Source organism: Acipenser ruthenus, chromosome 50 (genome assembly GCF_902713425.1).
Source record: "Acipenser ruthenus chromosome 50, fAciRut3.2 maternal haplotype, whole genome shotgun sequence".
Classification (NCBI taxonomy): Eukaryota; Metazoa; Chordata; class Actinopteri; order Acipenseriformes; family Acipenseridae; genus Acipenser; species Acipenser ruthenus.
Window position 1 is genome coordinate 259,343 of NC_081238.1, and position 18,560 is coordinate 277,902.

Consider the following 18,560-nt stretch of genomic DNA (forward strand, 5'->3'; position numbering starts at 1 on the left):
TTGAAGCTTTAAAAACACAGCAGTCTTGCCAAAGCGGGGTCCCTGGAGGCAGACTCTGCAGAGGCACAGAGGACATAAGAAAGTTTAAGAACATAAGAAAGTTTCCAAACGAGGCCATTCGGCCCATCTTGCTCGTTTGGTTGTTAGTAGCTTATTGATCCCAGAATCTCATCAAGCAGCTTCTTGAAGGATCTCAGGGTGTCAGCTTCAACAACATTACTGGGGAGTTGGTTCCAGACCCTCACAATTCTCTGTGTAAAAAAAGTGCCTCCTATTTTCTGTTCTGAATGCCCCTTTATCTAATCTCCACTTGTGACCCCTGGTCCTTGTTTCTTTTATCAGGTCGAAAAAGTCCCCTGGGTCGACATTGTCAATACCTTTTAGGATTTGGAATGCTTCAATCAGATCAGATCTTACAGCATGAGCAGCCAGCATGTCTCAGCTCTACAATCCTGAGGGCAAGCGCTCTTGAACCCTCTCCTGCACTGCAACCCGCCTCTCTCTCCCTGGGTTTCGACTTCTGAGATCTCAGCTCCTGAGTGCAAGGAGCTGCCTAAACCCAAGCCCCCCTGCCTTGAACGAAGCCTCTGCCCCAGCTCTAGAACCCAAACAGCCTCTCAAACTAGCTGCCTCGGTACTCAAGCGGCCTCTAGCCTCAGAAACCAGGCTTCAGGGACCGGTGGTGCCTTCTTTGCAGGAATCCTTCAAGGGCAAACAGACTGCTCCTGAAGCCAGGGTTTTATTATGGTGATCGGCGGTTTGGAACCCTGTAGAACAGGCGATGGGCAGTGGGAGGGACCGGGGCGGATACCCGAGATGCCCATGGAGGAAGCAGAGGAATCCTTTCAGTCCTCCGGTCAAGGGCCCTCAGTTTCCCCATGATCCTCTTCGTTTTCAGGCAGACGTTTTTTTGCAGGGAGCCCGGAAAACGCAAGCGGGGTGAGGTGAAGGAGATCTTGAAGGACCCACAGCTCACTTCTGCTGTTTCTGCCCGTCTATCTACACTGTAAAAAAAAAGGAAAAAAACACTTTAATAATACGGAAATATACACCAGAATTTTGCTTCATAAAGTCGAATGAAACCTGCTGAATAATGTTACATTACCACATTGCATTTTACTTAATATTGGCTTAATAAAACTGGATTTGTAGATTAATTTTAGTGTATATTTCCATATTATTAATTTTTTAAAGGATTTTACACTAACAACTTTTACCGTAATTTAATCCAAAAAAAAAACTAGGAGGAAAAAAAACAGGTCAATATTACGGTAAATTTACCATAAAATACGGTATTTTTAGACTAGGACTGAAAGCAGCTTCTAAACTCACCCAGTCACCGACACAGCCGTAGGAGGCTGTGTGGTCCGGTGGTTAAAGTAAAGGGCTTGTAACCAGGAGGTCCCCGGTTCAAATCCCACCTCAGCACACTGACTCATTGTGTGACCCTGTGCAAGTCACTTCACCTCCTTGTGCTCCGTCTTTCGGGTGAGATGTGTAAGTGACTCTGCAGCTGATGCATAGTTCATACACCCTAGTCTCTGTAAGTCGCCTTGGATAAAGGCGTCTGCTAAATAAACAAATAATAACAACAAATAATAATAACAAAGACTGTCTGAGTGGTTGCATAAGACTTCCCTCGGAATTGGTCAATGCCCGTGTTTACACGAACGTGCTCTGCAGTACGATACAGAATGTTCAGCTGAAGCTGCACGCACGTAAACACCACGAGCGTGACGCACAGCTGTGGGCTAGAAGTTTTGCTTCCCCGTATAGAATGAATCAATTCTGCTTCATAAAGTCGAATGAAACCTGCTGAAGCATGCTACGTTAACATATTGACTTAATGTTGTTGAAGCTGACACCCTGGGATCCTTCAAGAAGCTGCTTGATGAGATTCTGGGATCAATAAGCTACTAACAACCAAACGAGCAAGATGGGCTGAATGGGGTCTCCTCTCGTTTGGAAACTTTCTTATGTTCGAAAAAAACGGACAAAAATTGAATTCTAAGTTGTGTTTCTTTATTACACGCTGCTACATAAAAAAAAAAAATCAAAATCATGTTACAGCTGTACACGACGCTTCTCAGACTGGGCTAATGCCAGTTACCGTGCTTCATTTTTTAAGACGGATCAACGCGTCACTTTTAAGTATTAGCGTGCCGAACAAATTATACTGACTTTGCATTTTTTTTTAAAACGCTAATAATAAGAAAATAAGAAACCAAGTCTTTATCAAGTCGTGGCGAGAACCAGCGCTTTTCTTGCAGTCAATAAAACTTAAGCCTGCAGAATTGAGAGAGAGAGAGAGAGAGAGAGAGAGAGAGAGAGAGAGAGAGAGAGAGAGAGAGAGAGGGCGTGTGAGCGTCTTCAAGTCACATGATTGCATTTCAAGATATTTAAAAGCCCATTCCTTCTGTGAGCGTGCAAGACAACTTCATCAACGCAGACCAACACAACTTCTGCTAAGTAATAAGTTCGTGCAAAGAACAGAACAACGTATCGAGTCTAAAAGGAGAGCCGCGCTGGTCAATGCAGAAGGAGGGGGGGTGTCAGTCAGCGTGCGTGAACTTAGAAGAATTTGTTTTAAAATCGTCTGCATAGCTTGGCTTTCTGCTGAGAGAAGTTCCAGACCGTTCTTAAAACAAAACGCACCCAAACGCATTCCGGAACAACTGGATAGGTACGTGTTTCCACTCTATAATGTACCGCATACAGTATTGTGGGATATACAGTTCAGCAAAATGCATATTAATTCAATGTATTATTATTATTATTATTATTATTATTATTATTATTATTATTATTATTATTATTATTATTATTATTATTAATCAGACTCCTTTATCCAAGGCGACTTACAGAGACTAGGGTGTGTGAACTATGCATCAGCTGCAGAGTCACTTACAACAACGTCTCACCCGAAAGACGGAGCACAAGGAGGTGAAGATATCATTGCATTGATTTCAAAGCCATTTTAGACACAGTCGGCTCTTGTCAAGTGTTTGTGAAGTATATTGCTTTTCATCTGTGTGTGTGTGTGTGTGTGTGTGTGTGTGTGTGTGTGTGTGTGTATATATATATATATATATATATATATATATATATATATATATATATATATATATTATATACCACAGTTTGTAGGGCTTTTGAATACTTTAAAGAATCGATTCATTTGTATTATATATACGTGATGTCATTACAGAAAACGTTTGCATATCCATGCATTAGTAGTCGTGAGACTGGGGCAAATCAATGAAGTTTGCTAAAAAAGTTGTCTTAAGATCCTAATTTGGACAACCGGCAGCTCATTTTCAGAACAGACAGAGTTTCAGTCTGTTGAAAACAAGTCCTCTGTACGTGTAAGTGCGCCTGACCATTATGAACGCGCGCCCGGCGTTGCGCAATACCGAGGAGGGAGTCGGGGCAGATTTGACCAGATTTGGGTTGTTTATACTTTTTGGAACCCGCGGAGAACATTTTGGATCATGTTACAAAAATCAAAAAAAAAGGCGGCAGCTATACGATTGTGAGACAGATGTATCAGTTCGTATCAGATAGAAGTGATTTAGATGGGCTGTTTTAGATGGGCTGAGTAACGCGATGCCTGAGGGTGCGAGATGATGGATGAGAGCAGCGTACAGAGGTAATGTAATCAATTCTGATTGACTAGTGCTGAAACAAAGTCGCGAAGAGAGGGGAGAGGGGAGAGGGGAGAGGGGAGAGGGGAGAGGGGAGAGGGGAGGAGAGGGGGAGGGGAGAGGAGGAGAGGGGAGAGGAGGAGAGGGGAGGATGGGGGGAGGGAGAAGGGGGGGAGGCCGTCAGTGTTAGCTTTGTCTAATCTTCGACTCCCTTGCGTGGACTGGAGTTTATTTTCAGTGTTCACTCCAGTCTTTAATTAACTCCTAGTTTTTTTTAAAGGAGAATAACATATAATTGTTACAACACGAGACCCTAAACACCTTTAAAAAAGGACTTGCTTTTTTATTATTATTATTATTATTATTATTATTATTATTATTATTATTATTATTATTATTATTATTATTATTATTTATTTCTTAGCAGGCGCCCTTATCCAGTTACCATTGTTACAAAGCATTACATTATAAAAATATCACAATACACAGAACTGTTACAAAACACCATAAAATCAGTAATAGCAAATTCAAATGAGAGAACATTAAAAATGCAGTCAATAATTACGTTTGAGAGCGATGACAACCTAGTTGTTTGGGGTTTTAGTTTTGTCAGATGAACAGGTGTCTTATGCTTCCTTTTTAAAAGCCTGGGGAACGCGCTTTCCAAATACGAACCGTTCTGTTCAGTAAAGCTGTCAATTACGAGCACGGAGCCGCGTCGGATTAACACGCACGGAAAGAATCACTTCAAATGCAGTTCAGACAGGTAATAAATACATCGCAATTCGCGCAAAAAAAATCTTTATTTGCATTCCTTAGCATCGCAACAGTTCAAGATACAGTACGTCCCAAGCCAATCCAGGGCGTGTCGTATAACAATATTGCGAAATTCTTACTGTACTCGGTGAGTTTTGCCGAGTTATGTGGTTAACCACACAGTGTGTAAAACCGTCCCCACAGCACTTTCCTCCTCGTTTCTGTCCAATATAACTTACTTTATAACTTAACGCCACCGCGTTAGAAAGCCCAGCCTTCACCCGAGCTGCTATTGTGCGTTTGGAATTGCTATTCAAGCACTTGCTCCTGACATGTTTTTGTGCCTTGCCAAACGTTTGCGTCATTTGCAGCGCGGTCTCCCGGGAAACCGGTTTCAAAAGTCCTGAGCGGAGCACAAAGTATTAATAAGCAGATCCAAAATTCCTCCCCTGCGAGTGAACATTTTATTTACAAAGGCGGAGGAGAATTTAACGCCCTGCTCAGTCGTTTTCCAGATACGCTGGTAACAGTATCTTAAAGCATAGGGAAGCATTGTAAAGCACAGAGAGGTCTGGTAAAGCATAGGGAAGCATTGTAAAGCACAGAGAGGTCTGGTAAAGCATAGGGAAGCATTGTAAAGCACAGAGAGGTGTGGTAAAGCATAGGGAAGCATTGTAAAGCACAGAGAGGTCTGGTAAAGCATAGGGAAGCATTGTAAAGCACAGAGAGGTCTGGTAAAGCATAGGGAAGCATTGTAAAGCACAGAGGTGTGGTAAAGCATAGGGAAGCATTGTAAAGCACAGAGAGGTGTGGTAAAGCATAGGGAAGCATTGTAAAGCACAGAGAGGTCTGGTAAAGCATAGGGAAGCATTGTAAAGCACAGAGAGGTCTGGTAAAGCATAGGGAAGCATTGTAAAGCAGAGAGAGGTGTGGCAAAGCATAGGGAAGCATTGTAAAGCACAGAGAGGTCTGGTAAGCATAGGGAAGCATTGTAAAGCACAGAGAGGTCTGGTAAAGCATAGGGAAGCATTGTAAAGCACAGAGAGGTCTGGTAAAGCATATTCATAAACATGACAAACCAGGCTAAACTCTGGTACATACAGAGCATATTTTCTCAGATATTTCATCCCAAACTAAACACACAGTTTAACTTTTTATGTAAAGAAATACAATCTCAGGTTCTGGTCTCCCTCTTAAATATGGGGTGCAATTAAATTCGAACCACTGTAGACTGAATGTCAAGTCACGTCCCGCACGTCCGCCAAAACAGGAACTCCAGCTGACCTGACCTTTGACCCCTGACCTGACGCCAACTGTGTCACAGAGTTCCTTCTCAAAACCCCCCTCCCGAGGCTTTGAGAGGTGCGGGTTACAAAGCATTCTGTCACGCCCGCTCCCTGCTCCCTTGAGGGAAGGCTCAGACCAGTTTGGGCGGATTCCATCCCCGACCTTGTTTTTGGAAAGCTCTGATTGGAGGGAAATGCTGATAGTCTGGTGTCCCCGCCCCCAAATGCAACGTACAGACGTTTGCTCCGGATACTGAGAATGTACCTCGCAGCTGATGACAGACTGGCAGAGCCAGTGAGCCACTGCAATATTATATAAGGGAATGGCTGGTAGGATGGCACCACAGTACAATAACTCTACCCTTCTCAAATGATCTTAAGTGGCTGTGCAGACAGACAGACAGTGGCACTACAATGGCAATGCAGACAGACAGACAGACAGTGGCACTACAATGGCAATGCAGACAGACAGACAGACAGTGGCACTACAATGGCAATGCAGACAGACACACAGACAGGGGCACTGCAATGATTCTGCACTGGGGAGCGACGGTAGCTCATGGGCTGTGCATCTGTACATCTCTGTAAGCGGATTGCTGGTGGTGTAACCCAGCAGGGATCGCCCTCTTTCAACTGGGAAAAAAAAACAACGCCAGGAGAGGGCTGAGAGCACGGCGCTCTGGGAAGGCGTGGGCCAGTCTCCCAGGGAAGCGGCGGGCTCCAGGCTCCGGGGAATAATTATAAAATGAATGCCAGGAACGACTGCTCCCAGAAATCTGCATGACGTGTTCAGCCCCGCGATTGTCTTCAGCTGCAATAATAACTTCCATTTATGGAGGCGAGAGACACAAGCCAGAATAAACAAACACAGTGAGCGAGACTCCATTTCATTTTGGGTTAATACATCTGCCTGGGTTTTGGGATGCTTTGAGCTGCTTTGAATAGCCTGCCTCATTCCATTCAAATCATGTGACACCGTGACCTGTTACCTCTTCACAGCCCCGCCCACTCAACATATAAATAGACAGAGAGGGCTGAAATTTGAGTAGAACCAAAACAAAACCAAAAAAAAAAACTACTCTTAAAAGTTGCTCAGTAATGTAATGACGTGTGCTATTATAGGAGGCTGTGGGATTGTAACCAGGAGGTCCCCGGTTCAAATTCCACCTCAGCCACTGACTCATTGTGTGACCCTGAGCAAGTCACTTCACCTCCTTGTGCTCCGTCTTTCGGGTGAGACGTAGTTGTAAGTGACTCTGCAGCTGATGCATAGTTCACACACCCTAGTCTCTGTAAGTCGCCTTGGATAAAGGCGTCTGCTAAATAAACAAATATATATATTAATTATTAACAAAGGTAATTTATTTTAAAGTATTTTATAATCATTAATGAAAGGCTGACATAAACCGGATTTCATATTTGAAAAATAAAACTGAAAAACAGCTCTCCTAATTTCATGATGCAGAAAGAGTTCTTTATCAAGGGCTAGTCTTCGTACGATGACTGGAACACCTTCACAGAACGCTGCCTTATGTCAGTGTCAGAATGCATGCCTTTTGTTTTCCTAAGCCTGCCATATCTGTGTGTATATTGAGCTCAAGATAGGGACCCTGTATGTCTGCTGAGTTTACCTCCAAACAGCCTCTCCCAGAGGAGTGTGATCTGTGTGTTTACTAGCAATTATTTGCATGATTTGGAAATGGCTGTGCACCTTGACTTCTCACTCAAGGGAGCAAGACTCCTCTAGCATGTTTGATGACTGCCACACTGAGAATTCATTTGGCTGTGACGCACTATTCTGTCATTACTGAGTGGCTGTAATTGTATTGCCCAGCAATGCAGGAATGGAAATGACTCCCGTTACATAGCAGTGTGATCCGTTCCTGAGTTTAATAAGACACACCTAAGCTTGTTACCTACAGCTCTGGCCAAAAGTTTTGCATCACCCTATAGAACTAATTTTCCTTCATAAAGTCGAATGAAACCTGCTGATTAATCATGTTACGTTAACATACTGAATTACACACCACTTTGTAGTTTTCCCCATAAACTTAACGAAAAAGTGACACAAATTGAAAAAATCTGATATTTCGAAATCTAACATGAAATACTACTGTATTAATATGATGGCTTCCTGGTAGAATTTTGCAATATCATTTTTTGTAGTTGATTTGATTGCATGATGTTAAATAAAAGATTTAAATTCTGTACATATAGTTTTATATATATATATGTATTTATTTTTTTTTAACAATTTTTAAATTCATTTTTCTTGTCATTCTTTTCAATTGGGGGAAAGTACATATATATATATATATATATATATATATATAAATATATATATAAATAATTAAAATGGAGTGTTTGAAGTTCTAGACTCAATAAAAAAACATTCCATGCCATGTCAGGGCTGTGCTCTGGATAAACAGGAAGCTAATCTCAAGGACTGGTCTTAATGAAATAGCCAGGCAGTGTGAAATCTCAGCTTTAGCTCAGGAAAATACAATGTGTGTTTCATAAACAGCTGACATAAAATATTATATATCTCCTGGTATACCATTTCAGTAAGAAGTGAAAACTATTTATAAAATTGACACGGTATGCTGGTTCTCATAAACTGGCATCAAGTTACCAGCGTCCTTATCTAAAACCAGCGGCCGTGTTTGCTTACCCAGACAGCCCTGAGATCCAACTGTACATGGAAACACAAGGAACGCTTTACTGGTAAACAGACAGGGCTGCTTCACAACATTCCTGGACACGCCCCATTGCTTGAAAGAAAACCGCCTGTGGGTTTTTTTGTGGGTCTGGAACCAACTCCCCAGTAATGTTGTTGAAGCTGACACCCTGGGATCCTTCAAGAAGCTGCATGATGAGATTCTGGGATCAATAAACTACTAACAACCAAACGAGCAAGACGGGCCGAATGGGGCCTCCTCTCGTTTGTAAACTTTCTTATGTTCTTATATCCAACTCTACAGCTGTGGCTAAAAGTTTTGCATCACCTAGAATTTTAGGATTGAAACGTCATTAAAAAAATATATATATTAAACTATATGAATTTATATATTTTATTATTTAACATCATGTAATCAAAGAAACTGCAAAATGATATCGCAAAAGTCTATACCGGAAGCCATAATAGCAGTACAGTGGTATTTCATGTTAGATTTCCAAATGTCACATTTTTCAGTGGTGTGTAGTATATGGGGGAAAACTACAAAGCGGTGTGCGATTCAATATGTTAATGTAACATTATTCAGCAGTTTTCATTCGACTTTATGAAGCATAATGAGTTCATTCTATAGGGGGAAGCAGGACTTTTGCCCAGAGCTGTGCGTTGAGTTAAAGAACGTTCTTAATCTCTACCCGCTACTCTCAGAAAATGCGTTCTTCCTTCACGGGAAAGAAAGAGGCACTGAAAGGATGGGGGCAGTTTTACCCTCCAGGGGGCCAAGGAAGTGCATCACTACGTGAAAGAAGAGCTTGCAAACTGAGATTTCTTAGCTTAGCGTAGTACCGGATAAAATCTAACTAAATTAGTCATTTAGCAGATGCTTTTATCCAAAGCGACTAGGGGGGTGAACTCTGCATCATCAATAACTGCTGCTGCTGCTGCTGCAGAGTCACTTCCAATAGGACCTCGTTTGTTTTGCGTCTCATCCGAAGGACGGTGCACAAGGAGGTTCAGTGACTTGCTCAGGGTCGCACACACACACACACAGTGAGTCAGTGGCTGAGCCGGGATTTGAACCTCCTGGTATCAAGCCCCTTTTCTTGTTTCCAAAGCTGGGCATTTGAGACTTGTGTCATGAATGGAAGCATGCAGCAGGGATGAACGAGGTGGCTGTTTATCTTGTTAATGTGAATGCTTGTTTCTTTTTTTAGATCTTCCAGCTCTGACCCCCATCCATCCCAGAGCCATGGGAGTGAAAGGGTTGCACTGCTTTCCCTGGTACAGCCGCTGGAAGGAGAGAAGCAAGGAGGCTCATCGGAACAGGCTGCGAGGTACGATCAGGGGGAAAACTCCGGGTTCAAAAGGGTTTTCTGTAACTGGGTCACATACAGCTCTGGCCAAAGGTTTTGCATCACTTAGAATTTCAGAATTGAGACATAATTTCAAAATGAACATGTGAACATAATTTATTTCTTTTGTTTAACAAAATGATCTCGCTGAAGTCTACACCGGAAGCCATAATAGCAGTACAGTAGCATTTCATGTTAGATTTGGAAATGTCACATTATTTATATTGAAAACTACAAAGCGGTGTGTGATTCAACATGTTAACAAGGTAACATTATTCAGCAGGGTTCGACTTTATGAAGCAAAATGAGTTCATTCTAAAGGGTGATGCGGGACTTTTGGCCAGAGCTGTAGATAACTAAATGTGATACAATTATACACAGTGACTGAAGGAGCTATAGCTAAGATTTATGGCCAACAAATACAGACATTTTAAAACATTACAGTTTTTTTTTTTATATACTTTGTAAAATTACTTCCCGTTTTCAGAACGGCCCGCGGGAAAAACGAGGCTGTCGTCGACGCAGTCAGTCAGCAGCGAGGGCGACTCACAGAGCCACCGGGCCTACTTCAGCAGGAAGGCCCACGTATCCTTCCGCCACGAGATGGACTCCCCTGTGGCGATCATCGACTCCACTAACTGAGGACGACCCCAACCCCAACCCCGAGGACGACCCTCAACCCCAACCCCAACCCCAACCCCAACCCGAGGACGACCCTCAACCCCAACCCCAACCCCAACCCCGAGGACGACCCTCAACCCCAACCCCAACCCGAGGACGACCCTCAACCCCAACCCCAACCCCAACCCCCAACTCCGGAGAGGACAGCTCAAACCCCAGCACCAGCACTGCGAATTACCCAAGGCCTTAAATGGAACAGTGTGTGCGCCCCTTACCAGAGAGGGAGATCCCTTAGCCCTTAACAGACTGCAGTCCCTTCTCACATCGGCAGTCTCTGCGTGTCCCTCTTCGGCATGTTTAGCTCTGCCACGCTTCCTAGCTGTGCTGTATTTCTGTTATGTGTTGTTATTATTATTTTTTTTTTCCCTGGAGGGCTAAACACATAAAAGAGTCTTAAAAATAATGTCTAAAAAAATCAAAAAAGGATATGCGAGATGCATGCTGGGATATATTTGTTAGAGCTGCAGGGAACTGATTGCTCGGATCAAGCTCGGTCCACAGGTGTCGAATCGGGCTGATTCACCGTTCCGAGTGAAGCGAGTGCAGAAACAGCTGCTCGGGTTTGTGTGGATCGCTGTTCTCCGCAGTCTGAAGAAACACAGCGACCATCACAAACCCGAGCCGCTGTTTCGTCACTCCTTTCACTCGGAACGGCGGATCAGCCCGATGGACACCAACGACCCTCGCCCGATTTCTGGGGACAGCTGGATCCGGACAAATTCGAATGATCGGTTCGTGCAACACCGATATTGATCTCGTATCAGCGATTTATATTTGACGATACGTTTACCGCAACAAAGAGTTATCTCTGTGCCAGCCGTAACACTGATATATAATTGATAAATTGATCATATACCCTAGCTGTATTTTTTTTTTTTTTTGCAGTCGCAATGCTACCCAGATCCAAGCAGACAATGTTGAACTTCAATTTTGGTGAGGGGGAGAGTGTGTGCAAGAGCCCAGATGGATATTTGGGGCCAAAACCACAAAGTATTTACCCTCGGACTGGGGTGACCACATGACTCCACGTTGACTGGGACAGTTCAGGCTTTTCAACTCGCATCGCAGTGCATTGTGGGAACCAGTACCTGTCTCGGGTTCTCCTTTCACGCGTTTAAGAGAAGCAGGACTACACTTACCAGAATGCATTGGGGTGCGAGTTCTAAAGCATTTACTGTCTCTGTGAACACAGAGTCCTATGGTAACTGCACAGTACTAAACACTGTTACACAACCAGAAGCAACAGCGGCTGCAGACTGTCAATACAACTTAACTTGTGTACATACTGTGAATGCTTGTTTAAAAGTCAAATATCCTGCTAGATAACCTAAAACAATGGTCACGAATTCCTAATGAATTCTGTCTGAATGCCTCGGGAGTTCTGAAGTGATTTTAAATTCAGCCCCCCTGTTAATTCATCATGTTCCTAATCAATTCACTGATTGTTCTTCGTGAATTCATTAGCAGGGGACTGGGAGCGAGACGTGTTAATTGACGCACGAATGCGCGCCTTATACATGTGATCAACGCCTTTGTTATAAAAGAACATGGAATTAACAGGGGGCGATTAAATCGACTTGAATGAACAGGGCTGAATTCAAAATGAATGACTTCAGAACTGGGATGACGTGCAGGGCTGCAAATTCACAGGTGCCTGGTTCTGTACGCTCAGAGAAAACGACTTTGTAATTAGTTTTTCCTTGTACTAAAAATAAAAGAATTATTTGAAAAAAAGAAAGCACGTGGCTACTGCGGGAACGAATTAAATTTACAGTTAAACTCCACTGGAAAGATTTTTAAGAGTTTGCTGCTAGTGAATTACATTGTGTAGTTATACGGATAGCTTCTGCTAATGTGTTTTATTAAACTTTTAAAAGTGACTTTTATAACTTTTTTTTTTTTTAATGTTTAACAAAATGGATCCACTTCGTTAGTTCCTCTTGCTGAGTCTTGACAGTACGACGGGGAAACAAAACCGGACCCGGGTGCTGGACTTCTCCTCCCGTCTGATTCCGGAGAGGATTGGTTCAGCCTGGTGTGAGGGGCGTGGCGAGCGCAGGGAAGCACAGGCTTCACTTGAGTTTGTTCACGGAAAAGCACATTTCAGCAGATTGTCGTTGTTGTTTTTTTTTAAATGAATAACTTTGTCTTGTCCCGAGTCTGTTTGTTTTGTGCTGGTTCATAAAACACATAGGAAAGTCACGTCCCCCGTTGGCAGCAGCTACACTTATAACATGGCTGGTATCATAAATGATCGTGCAAATTGAACGAGGTAAACTTTTGTCTGCTCGGTATTTCTCTTCAAGAAAGCAACACGATTCAAAAGGAAGAGGCCTGGACAGAGTCTGATTAAAAACAAGTGACTATTTATTAATAATTCTTCATGGCATCCCTTTTTTTTTTTTTTTTACATTGTAACAAAGCACACATTTTGTACAAACCCACAGCACAGTTAGACATTCAAGTGGAGTAGAGAAGGGTTCATTCAGAGAGGGCTGAAATCCGATAGGCTGGGCTGAAGGAGCCCAGGGGTTCGTTCCTGTACCGGATCGAGCCAGATCTCAGATCCAGCACGTTTTTGCCAGACCGTCAAGAATGAAATTGAAATTGATGAACTGTATGAAATATATATATATATATATATATATATATATATATATATATATATATATATATATATATATATATATTGTAAGATAGTGTAGTCTGGGGAGAAAACAGGACTACACCTCCCAGAAGGACATGGGCTGAAAAACCCTAATTTAATTGTTAATTTTTGTTAATTATCCCCTGCACCGGGCTATCATTGTAAATTAGAGCCAGGTGCAGGGTACTTAAGGAGAGCAGTCAGTCTGCTCAGGGCTGCTGCTGTGTGAAGAGCCCGACTGTGAGTCATTAAAAGGGAAAAAGGTACTGTGTGTACGATTCTCGCTGTGTTTTTGTAAGGACGGGGAAACAGCTTAGCTGTCCCGTGTTAGACAGGGTGTTCCTGTAATTTAGTTAGCACTCCAGAGTTTCTTTTGTGTGTGTGTAAGAATAAAAGAAAATTAGCGCAACCGCTCTGAAAAAAAATGTCCTGTGTTTGGTTCAATTTAAAGGGGAAAGAGCCTGAGAGAGCCTGTGTGGCGAGCGTCTCTTTTACAGTATATATATATATTGTTGCAAAAAAATAACTGCATACCACGTGCAATAAAAACGGTTTCCTGTTCCGGCAATTGAATGCCTTTATCTTCTGAATAATGAAATTAGTATTTTGCACGACGCTCGTCAAACGTTGCTTTAGACGCTTATAAAACACCGGATTTAATTTTTTATTTTTTTTTTACCTTATAGCTTCGTTCGTAACGTTCAGCCAAGACTGCGGCAAACTGAAGAAAATGGAAATCCCTTTAAGAAAAAACAAACAAACAAAAAAAAAACATGGGAGTTGAAAAACCTCTGAATGGTGAAATAGCACCACCTTGTGGACAGCAGTGGAAATTGTGTTTTTCTTCGTTTTAACGTTCTTCATATATTACCGAATGCAATGACAGGAGAACGCTTCTCAGAGAGAGAGAGAGAGAGAGAGAGAGAGACAGAGAGAGAGAGAGAGAGAGAGAGAGAGAGAGAGAGAGTGCAGTAATGTGGTCAGCAAGATACTCGGGATTAGAGGCCATATGGTAAAAAAATAAATTAATTAAAAAAAACACACTGACGGACAGACTGACCCAACGTAATGATGGATATAATTAACCCCGCCCCTCGACTCAAGGCTTAAAAGTGCCAGTATAAAAGGGATATCTGTGTGCAGGTAAGCAGAGCTCACAAGAAGACCTGGGATGGGTTCACAATGCTATGCGACTCCGCAATTATTTGCTGTGTATTACCTGGTGCTATTTGAGTTTGGTTCTTTTGACACCTGGTAACAAGTTATGGGTTGCACTGGACCAAGAATATCTATATTACTGCAGAAATGTTCTAGATTCGGTATCACAGAACATCTTTGACCGGACTGTGTTAGGCAAGTTTGAGTCGGGCAGCGGTAGAGGCAGCCCTTGTCCTAGGAGCTAGAGGGGTCCTTGCGCGGCTGTCTCTGTCAGTGCCTGAACCATCCGGGCCACTTTGGTTAACCCTTCGTCTTCCAGGATGTGCTGCGGGTGACAGATGAGGTCCTGGAGCGAAAGGAGAGAGGTGTGTTAGGAGGCTGGACTACACAACATGGGCAGCTCTCTGTTCATTAATGAGTAGATAATGCTGAACATGCAGCTCCACCACAACGCTAATCGACAATGCTTTGGTTGCATGCAAACACCACTGCTTACTCACCCAACCACATTTGTTTATAGTGTTTGAGGACTGTGCATTGACTCTTCTAGTGTAGATTTCCTATTGTAAAATCCACAGGGAATCAATATATATATATATATATATATATATATATATATATAATTAGAATGAAACCCACAACCACCAACTTGTGACAAAACTAAATAAACTCAAACCACCAGGAAACAGACCCCCCCCATGCACAAACCCAGGGGCAGCACCAAAGTTACCCCCACACCAACCCCCAAACTCCCAAACCCCCATGCACAAACCCAGGGGCAGCACCACAAAGCCCCCCACCCCCATGCACAAACCCAGGGAGAGGCAGGGGGAACCAGACTTTAAAAAACTACGTCCCTCTTCTCTCCCCCCATTCGTAGTAGCGCTCTGCATTTCCTACTTAGAGGAACTGTAGGAATTGTAGGTCAATTGGGATTACCTGGGTTGGGATTAGTCTGCTGTAATCCCCACCCTTCCTTCCTCAGGTTTTAATGCACCTTCACATCTGACATTGCCCTCTATCAGTCTGGCTCCGACCCCTCCCAGCGAGATTCAAAGCATGCAGTAATAAGATCACTGGTACACCCCTACCTGCTCTCCACTGCTTCAGGGATCACTAAAGAAACCTTAGAAGACATCACAGACAGAAACAGCCACAGAGATGCAAGAGCTGGAGCAGAACGGGTCTAAGTGTTGTAGAGGGGTGTAGCGATACGCTCATGTCATGATATGTATCGCGATACGCAGGTCCCGATAGGATATGTATCGCCATACGCAGGTCCTGATGCGCTGCTTGTGTGAATTATTGTTGTTCTTAGGAATTTAGCAGACTCTTTTATCCAACTTAGAGAGTAGGGGGTGAGCTATGCATTAGCAGCTGCTGCAGAGTCACTTACAATAGTCACTTACATTTATTGAGGTAGGAAGTATGATAAACAGCTATAAAAACAGCAGCAAAAGACAAGACAGACTTTGGTGATTTTTTTTTTATTAATTTATCTTTACAGAACATATAACTATATATATATATATTTATAGAAACTTATATTCAACTTTAAATACACGTGTATTATAATATAAATATTACAAATAGAAACGATCCATTAAGATCTTGCGGTATCACGTTCTGATCTTCCCTCCCTTAGAAGACTTTAACATCAAAAGAACTTATCGACACTGCAGACTGCAGGATCAGACAGTGCTGAATTAGCTGGCTCTCTGGAAACATTTTGAAGTGGAATGGGAAAATGATCCAGACATGTGCTTTGCATCTTTTGAACGGGGGCCCAAGAGAGTTATTTGAAAAACTGCAGATAAATCTGGGATTCAAGTTGGCGTTTTTGGTGCTGATGTCCTTATAGCGGTAGGTTAGTCAGTTTTAAAAACGGATCAGTTTTTTTTTTTTTGATTATTCTTCAAGTAATCAAGCTCTTCAGCTCTGTCTGGCCGTCTGTGAAACACACAGCTGGGTATCGAAGAGCGAGTGAGCAAAACCGCTGACAGCCTGAGTTCGTTTATTACTGATCAGAGAAGATTAGTTCACAGATTGTAGATCCCACTAAAGTTTTCGTACACTGTGTTGTATGAGCTCCATGCGCTGCCATTGCTGGCAGTGTCACGTGAGCTGCTCAGTGTGTTGATATGTAAATAAATCCTCTTCGCCTGCAGGGGGTGTATCAACTTCAACCTCAGTCTCGATCTCCTGCCCGTCACTCAGCAGCGAATGCACGCACCCACACGGCCGACAGCTACCCTGTCACAAGCATTAATACCCTGGATCTTTTGAAACCAGGTTTTTAGGGGAGTTCCCTAATAAAAGCTGAATCTCAAAACAAGAATTGAGTGAATATAGTAACAGGATTCACTTTTTACATAACCCGCCCTTACCCTGGTCCCACTGCAGTCGGATACAAGGACAGCAGCACCATAATCACATTTTTTTTAAAATCTCACTTTCCCATTTCCAAACATCAGCCGTTTTATTAAAACAGAGACTGGCTACCTCAGAATGCCAACAGGATTTTTTGTTTTGTCTTTTTTTATAATGCAATACTGACATCTTGTGGCCATATACAGAATTGTACCATCATTTAAAAGATGGATTTTTAGTGTTCCTCTAGGAATGTGCTCCTGATCATTTCAATATTAATAATAACAGACTTCATTGAGGGGAGCTCTGAACCCCAGGACTGGGTGCAGCAGCAGCAGCAGGAGGGCTGGTGTGAGTTTGTAACCCTGCTCAAACTCCTGGCTCCTGATCATTTCAATATTAATAATAACAGACTTCATTGAGGGGAGCTCTGAACCCCAGGACTAGGTGCAGCAGCAGCAGCAGCAGCAGCAGCAGGGCTAGTGTGAGTTTGTAACCCTGCTCAAACTCCTGGCTCCTGATCATTTCAATATTAATAATAATAACAGACTTCATTGAGGGGAGTTCTGAACCCCAGGACTGGGTGCAGCAGCAGCAGCAGCAGCAGGGCTAGTGTGAGTCTGTAACCCTGCTCAAACTCCTGGCTCCTGATCATTTCAATATTAATAATAATAACAGACTTCATTGAGGGGAGCTCTGAACCCCAGGACTGGGTGCAGCAGCAGGGTCGTGATCGTGACTTTTTTTTTTGTCGTGTAGTTATCCTAGGCGCATCTTTCCACGGTTTATCATGTTTTTTTTTTTTTTTAAAAGAAATAATAAAACACAAGTCCGTTTCTTCTAGAAGACAGAGAGTTTGCAGTAAGCCAGGTATAGGAGCAGCATGACAACGGAGTAGAAGAGCGTGAAGCCAACGTAGTGGCCTAGGCAAGCTGCAGGCCTCCAGGCTGCCTCGACTCGCAGCAGAGCCTCCACAGAACCCTTCACTCGGCACACATTGGCCTGCAGAATATCAGAGGCTAAGCACAGGTCCGCCTTGGGGTAGGGGGGAGGGGAGGCAGAGGAAAACAACAAGAGAAAGAGAAAAACAAAAAGAGAGAAAAAGAGACAAAAAACACAGAGGCGTTAACGATAAGCAGAGCACGATTAATCACAGGGGTGTTAATGTTTCATTAGGATTAAACACGTTTTTAAACGTTTACATTTTAACATTACAGGGATGGAAAGAAGGCCACCCCCCACTGCATAGCAGCTTGATCCATTCCTGGTTTCACTAGGAGTTTAATAATCAGACACACCTGAGCTTGTTGCCTAGACACACTGGGGCTGATCAAGCTGGTAGTAAAACCTGGAATGGGTGAAACTGCTGTGCACCAGGAGTCTTAGAAAATCCATTACTTTTTACACATCACTGCAACATGTACTTGTGTGCAAGTGTACAGCATTTCATGAAGAAATACCGGCTGTGAAATTCACTTGCGGCTCTGGAAACACCAAGACTGACGCCTACGTTTGGGCTGCAAGTTTTTGACAGCCCTTAAATGCCCGAGCAAAATTCAAAATGTTTAAACATGGGTCGAAGATTTAAACTCTAGACTATTAACACCTCTGATTCAACACACACACACACACACACAGCCACAGCATTTTGATTGGTGGCATTTATTTATCATTTTTTACTTCCAGCACTGTACTAGACTGTACTTTAGCTAGAACTAAAAAGGGTGCTTCAAAAAACCGAGAGTACCGTGAGATTACAGTCCTCCGAACACACATTTTGCTTTATAAAGTCGAATGAAACCTGCTGAATAATGTTACGTTAACATATTGAAATTACACACCGCTTTGAAGTTTTCCCCATATACTTAACGAAAAAAAATAAAATGAAAAAATGTGACTTTTTAAATCTAACATGTAGTTTTAATTTTTTTTTTTTTTATGACTCGATACAAGTAGAGACCTTTTCACCTTTCTGGAAGCTGTGACCTGGAG

The 18,560-nt window shown here is 42.8% G+C and overlaps 1 protein-coding gene and 1 long non-coding RNA gene across 4 annotated transcripts in view; one reads left to right on the top strand and one right to left on the bottom strand.

Moving 5' to 3' along the window:
* The first annotated feature begins 2,403 nt into the window (after positions 1 to 2,403).
* On the top strand, positions 2,404 to 12,770 carry LOC131722048 (uncharacterized). The gene is made up of 3 exons (XR_009320001.1): positions 2,404 to 2,683; positions 9,575 to 9,694; positions 10,200 to 12,770. It is a non-coding gene; the product is annotated as an uncharacterized LOC131722048 (long non-coding RNA).
* A 302-nt stretch (positions 12,771 to 13,072) lies between these two features.
* The window catches only part of LOC117404582 (leucine-rich repeat and calponin homology domain-containing protein 4-like), a 36,502-nt gene continuing 31,014 nt past the window's right edge, over positions 13,073 to 18,560 (bottom strand). For 2 of the 3 annotated variants that reach the window (XM_059015631.1, XM_059015630.1), the window contains one exon: positions 17,386 to 17,603. In XM_059015631.1, the coding sequence (XP_058871614.1) occupies positions 17,409 to 17,603 (195 nt within the window). In that variant the 3' untranslated portion in view covers positions 17,386 to 17,408. Of the gene's footprint in view, positions 14,545 to 17,385; positions 17,604 to 18,560 lie in introns of those variants that run through there. The other variant, XM_059015632.1, reaches the window with a different exon arrangement.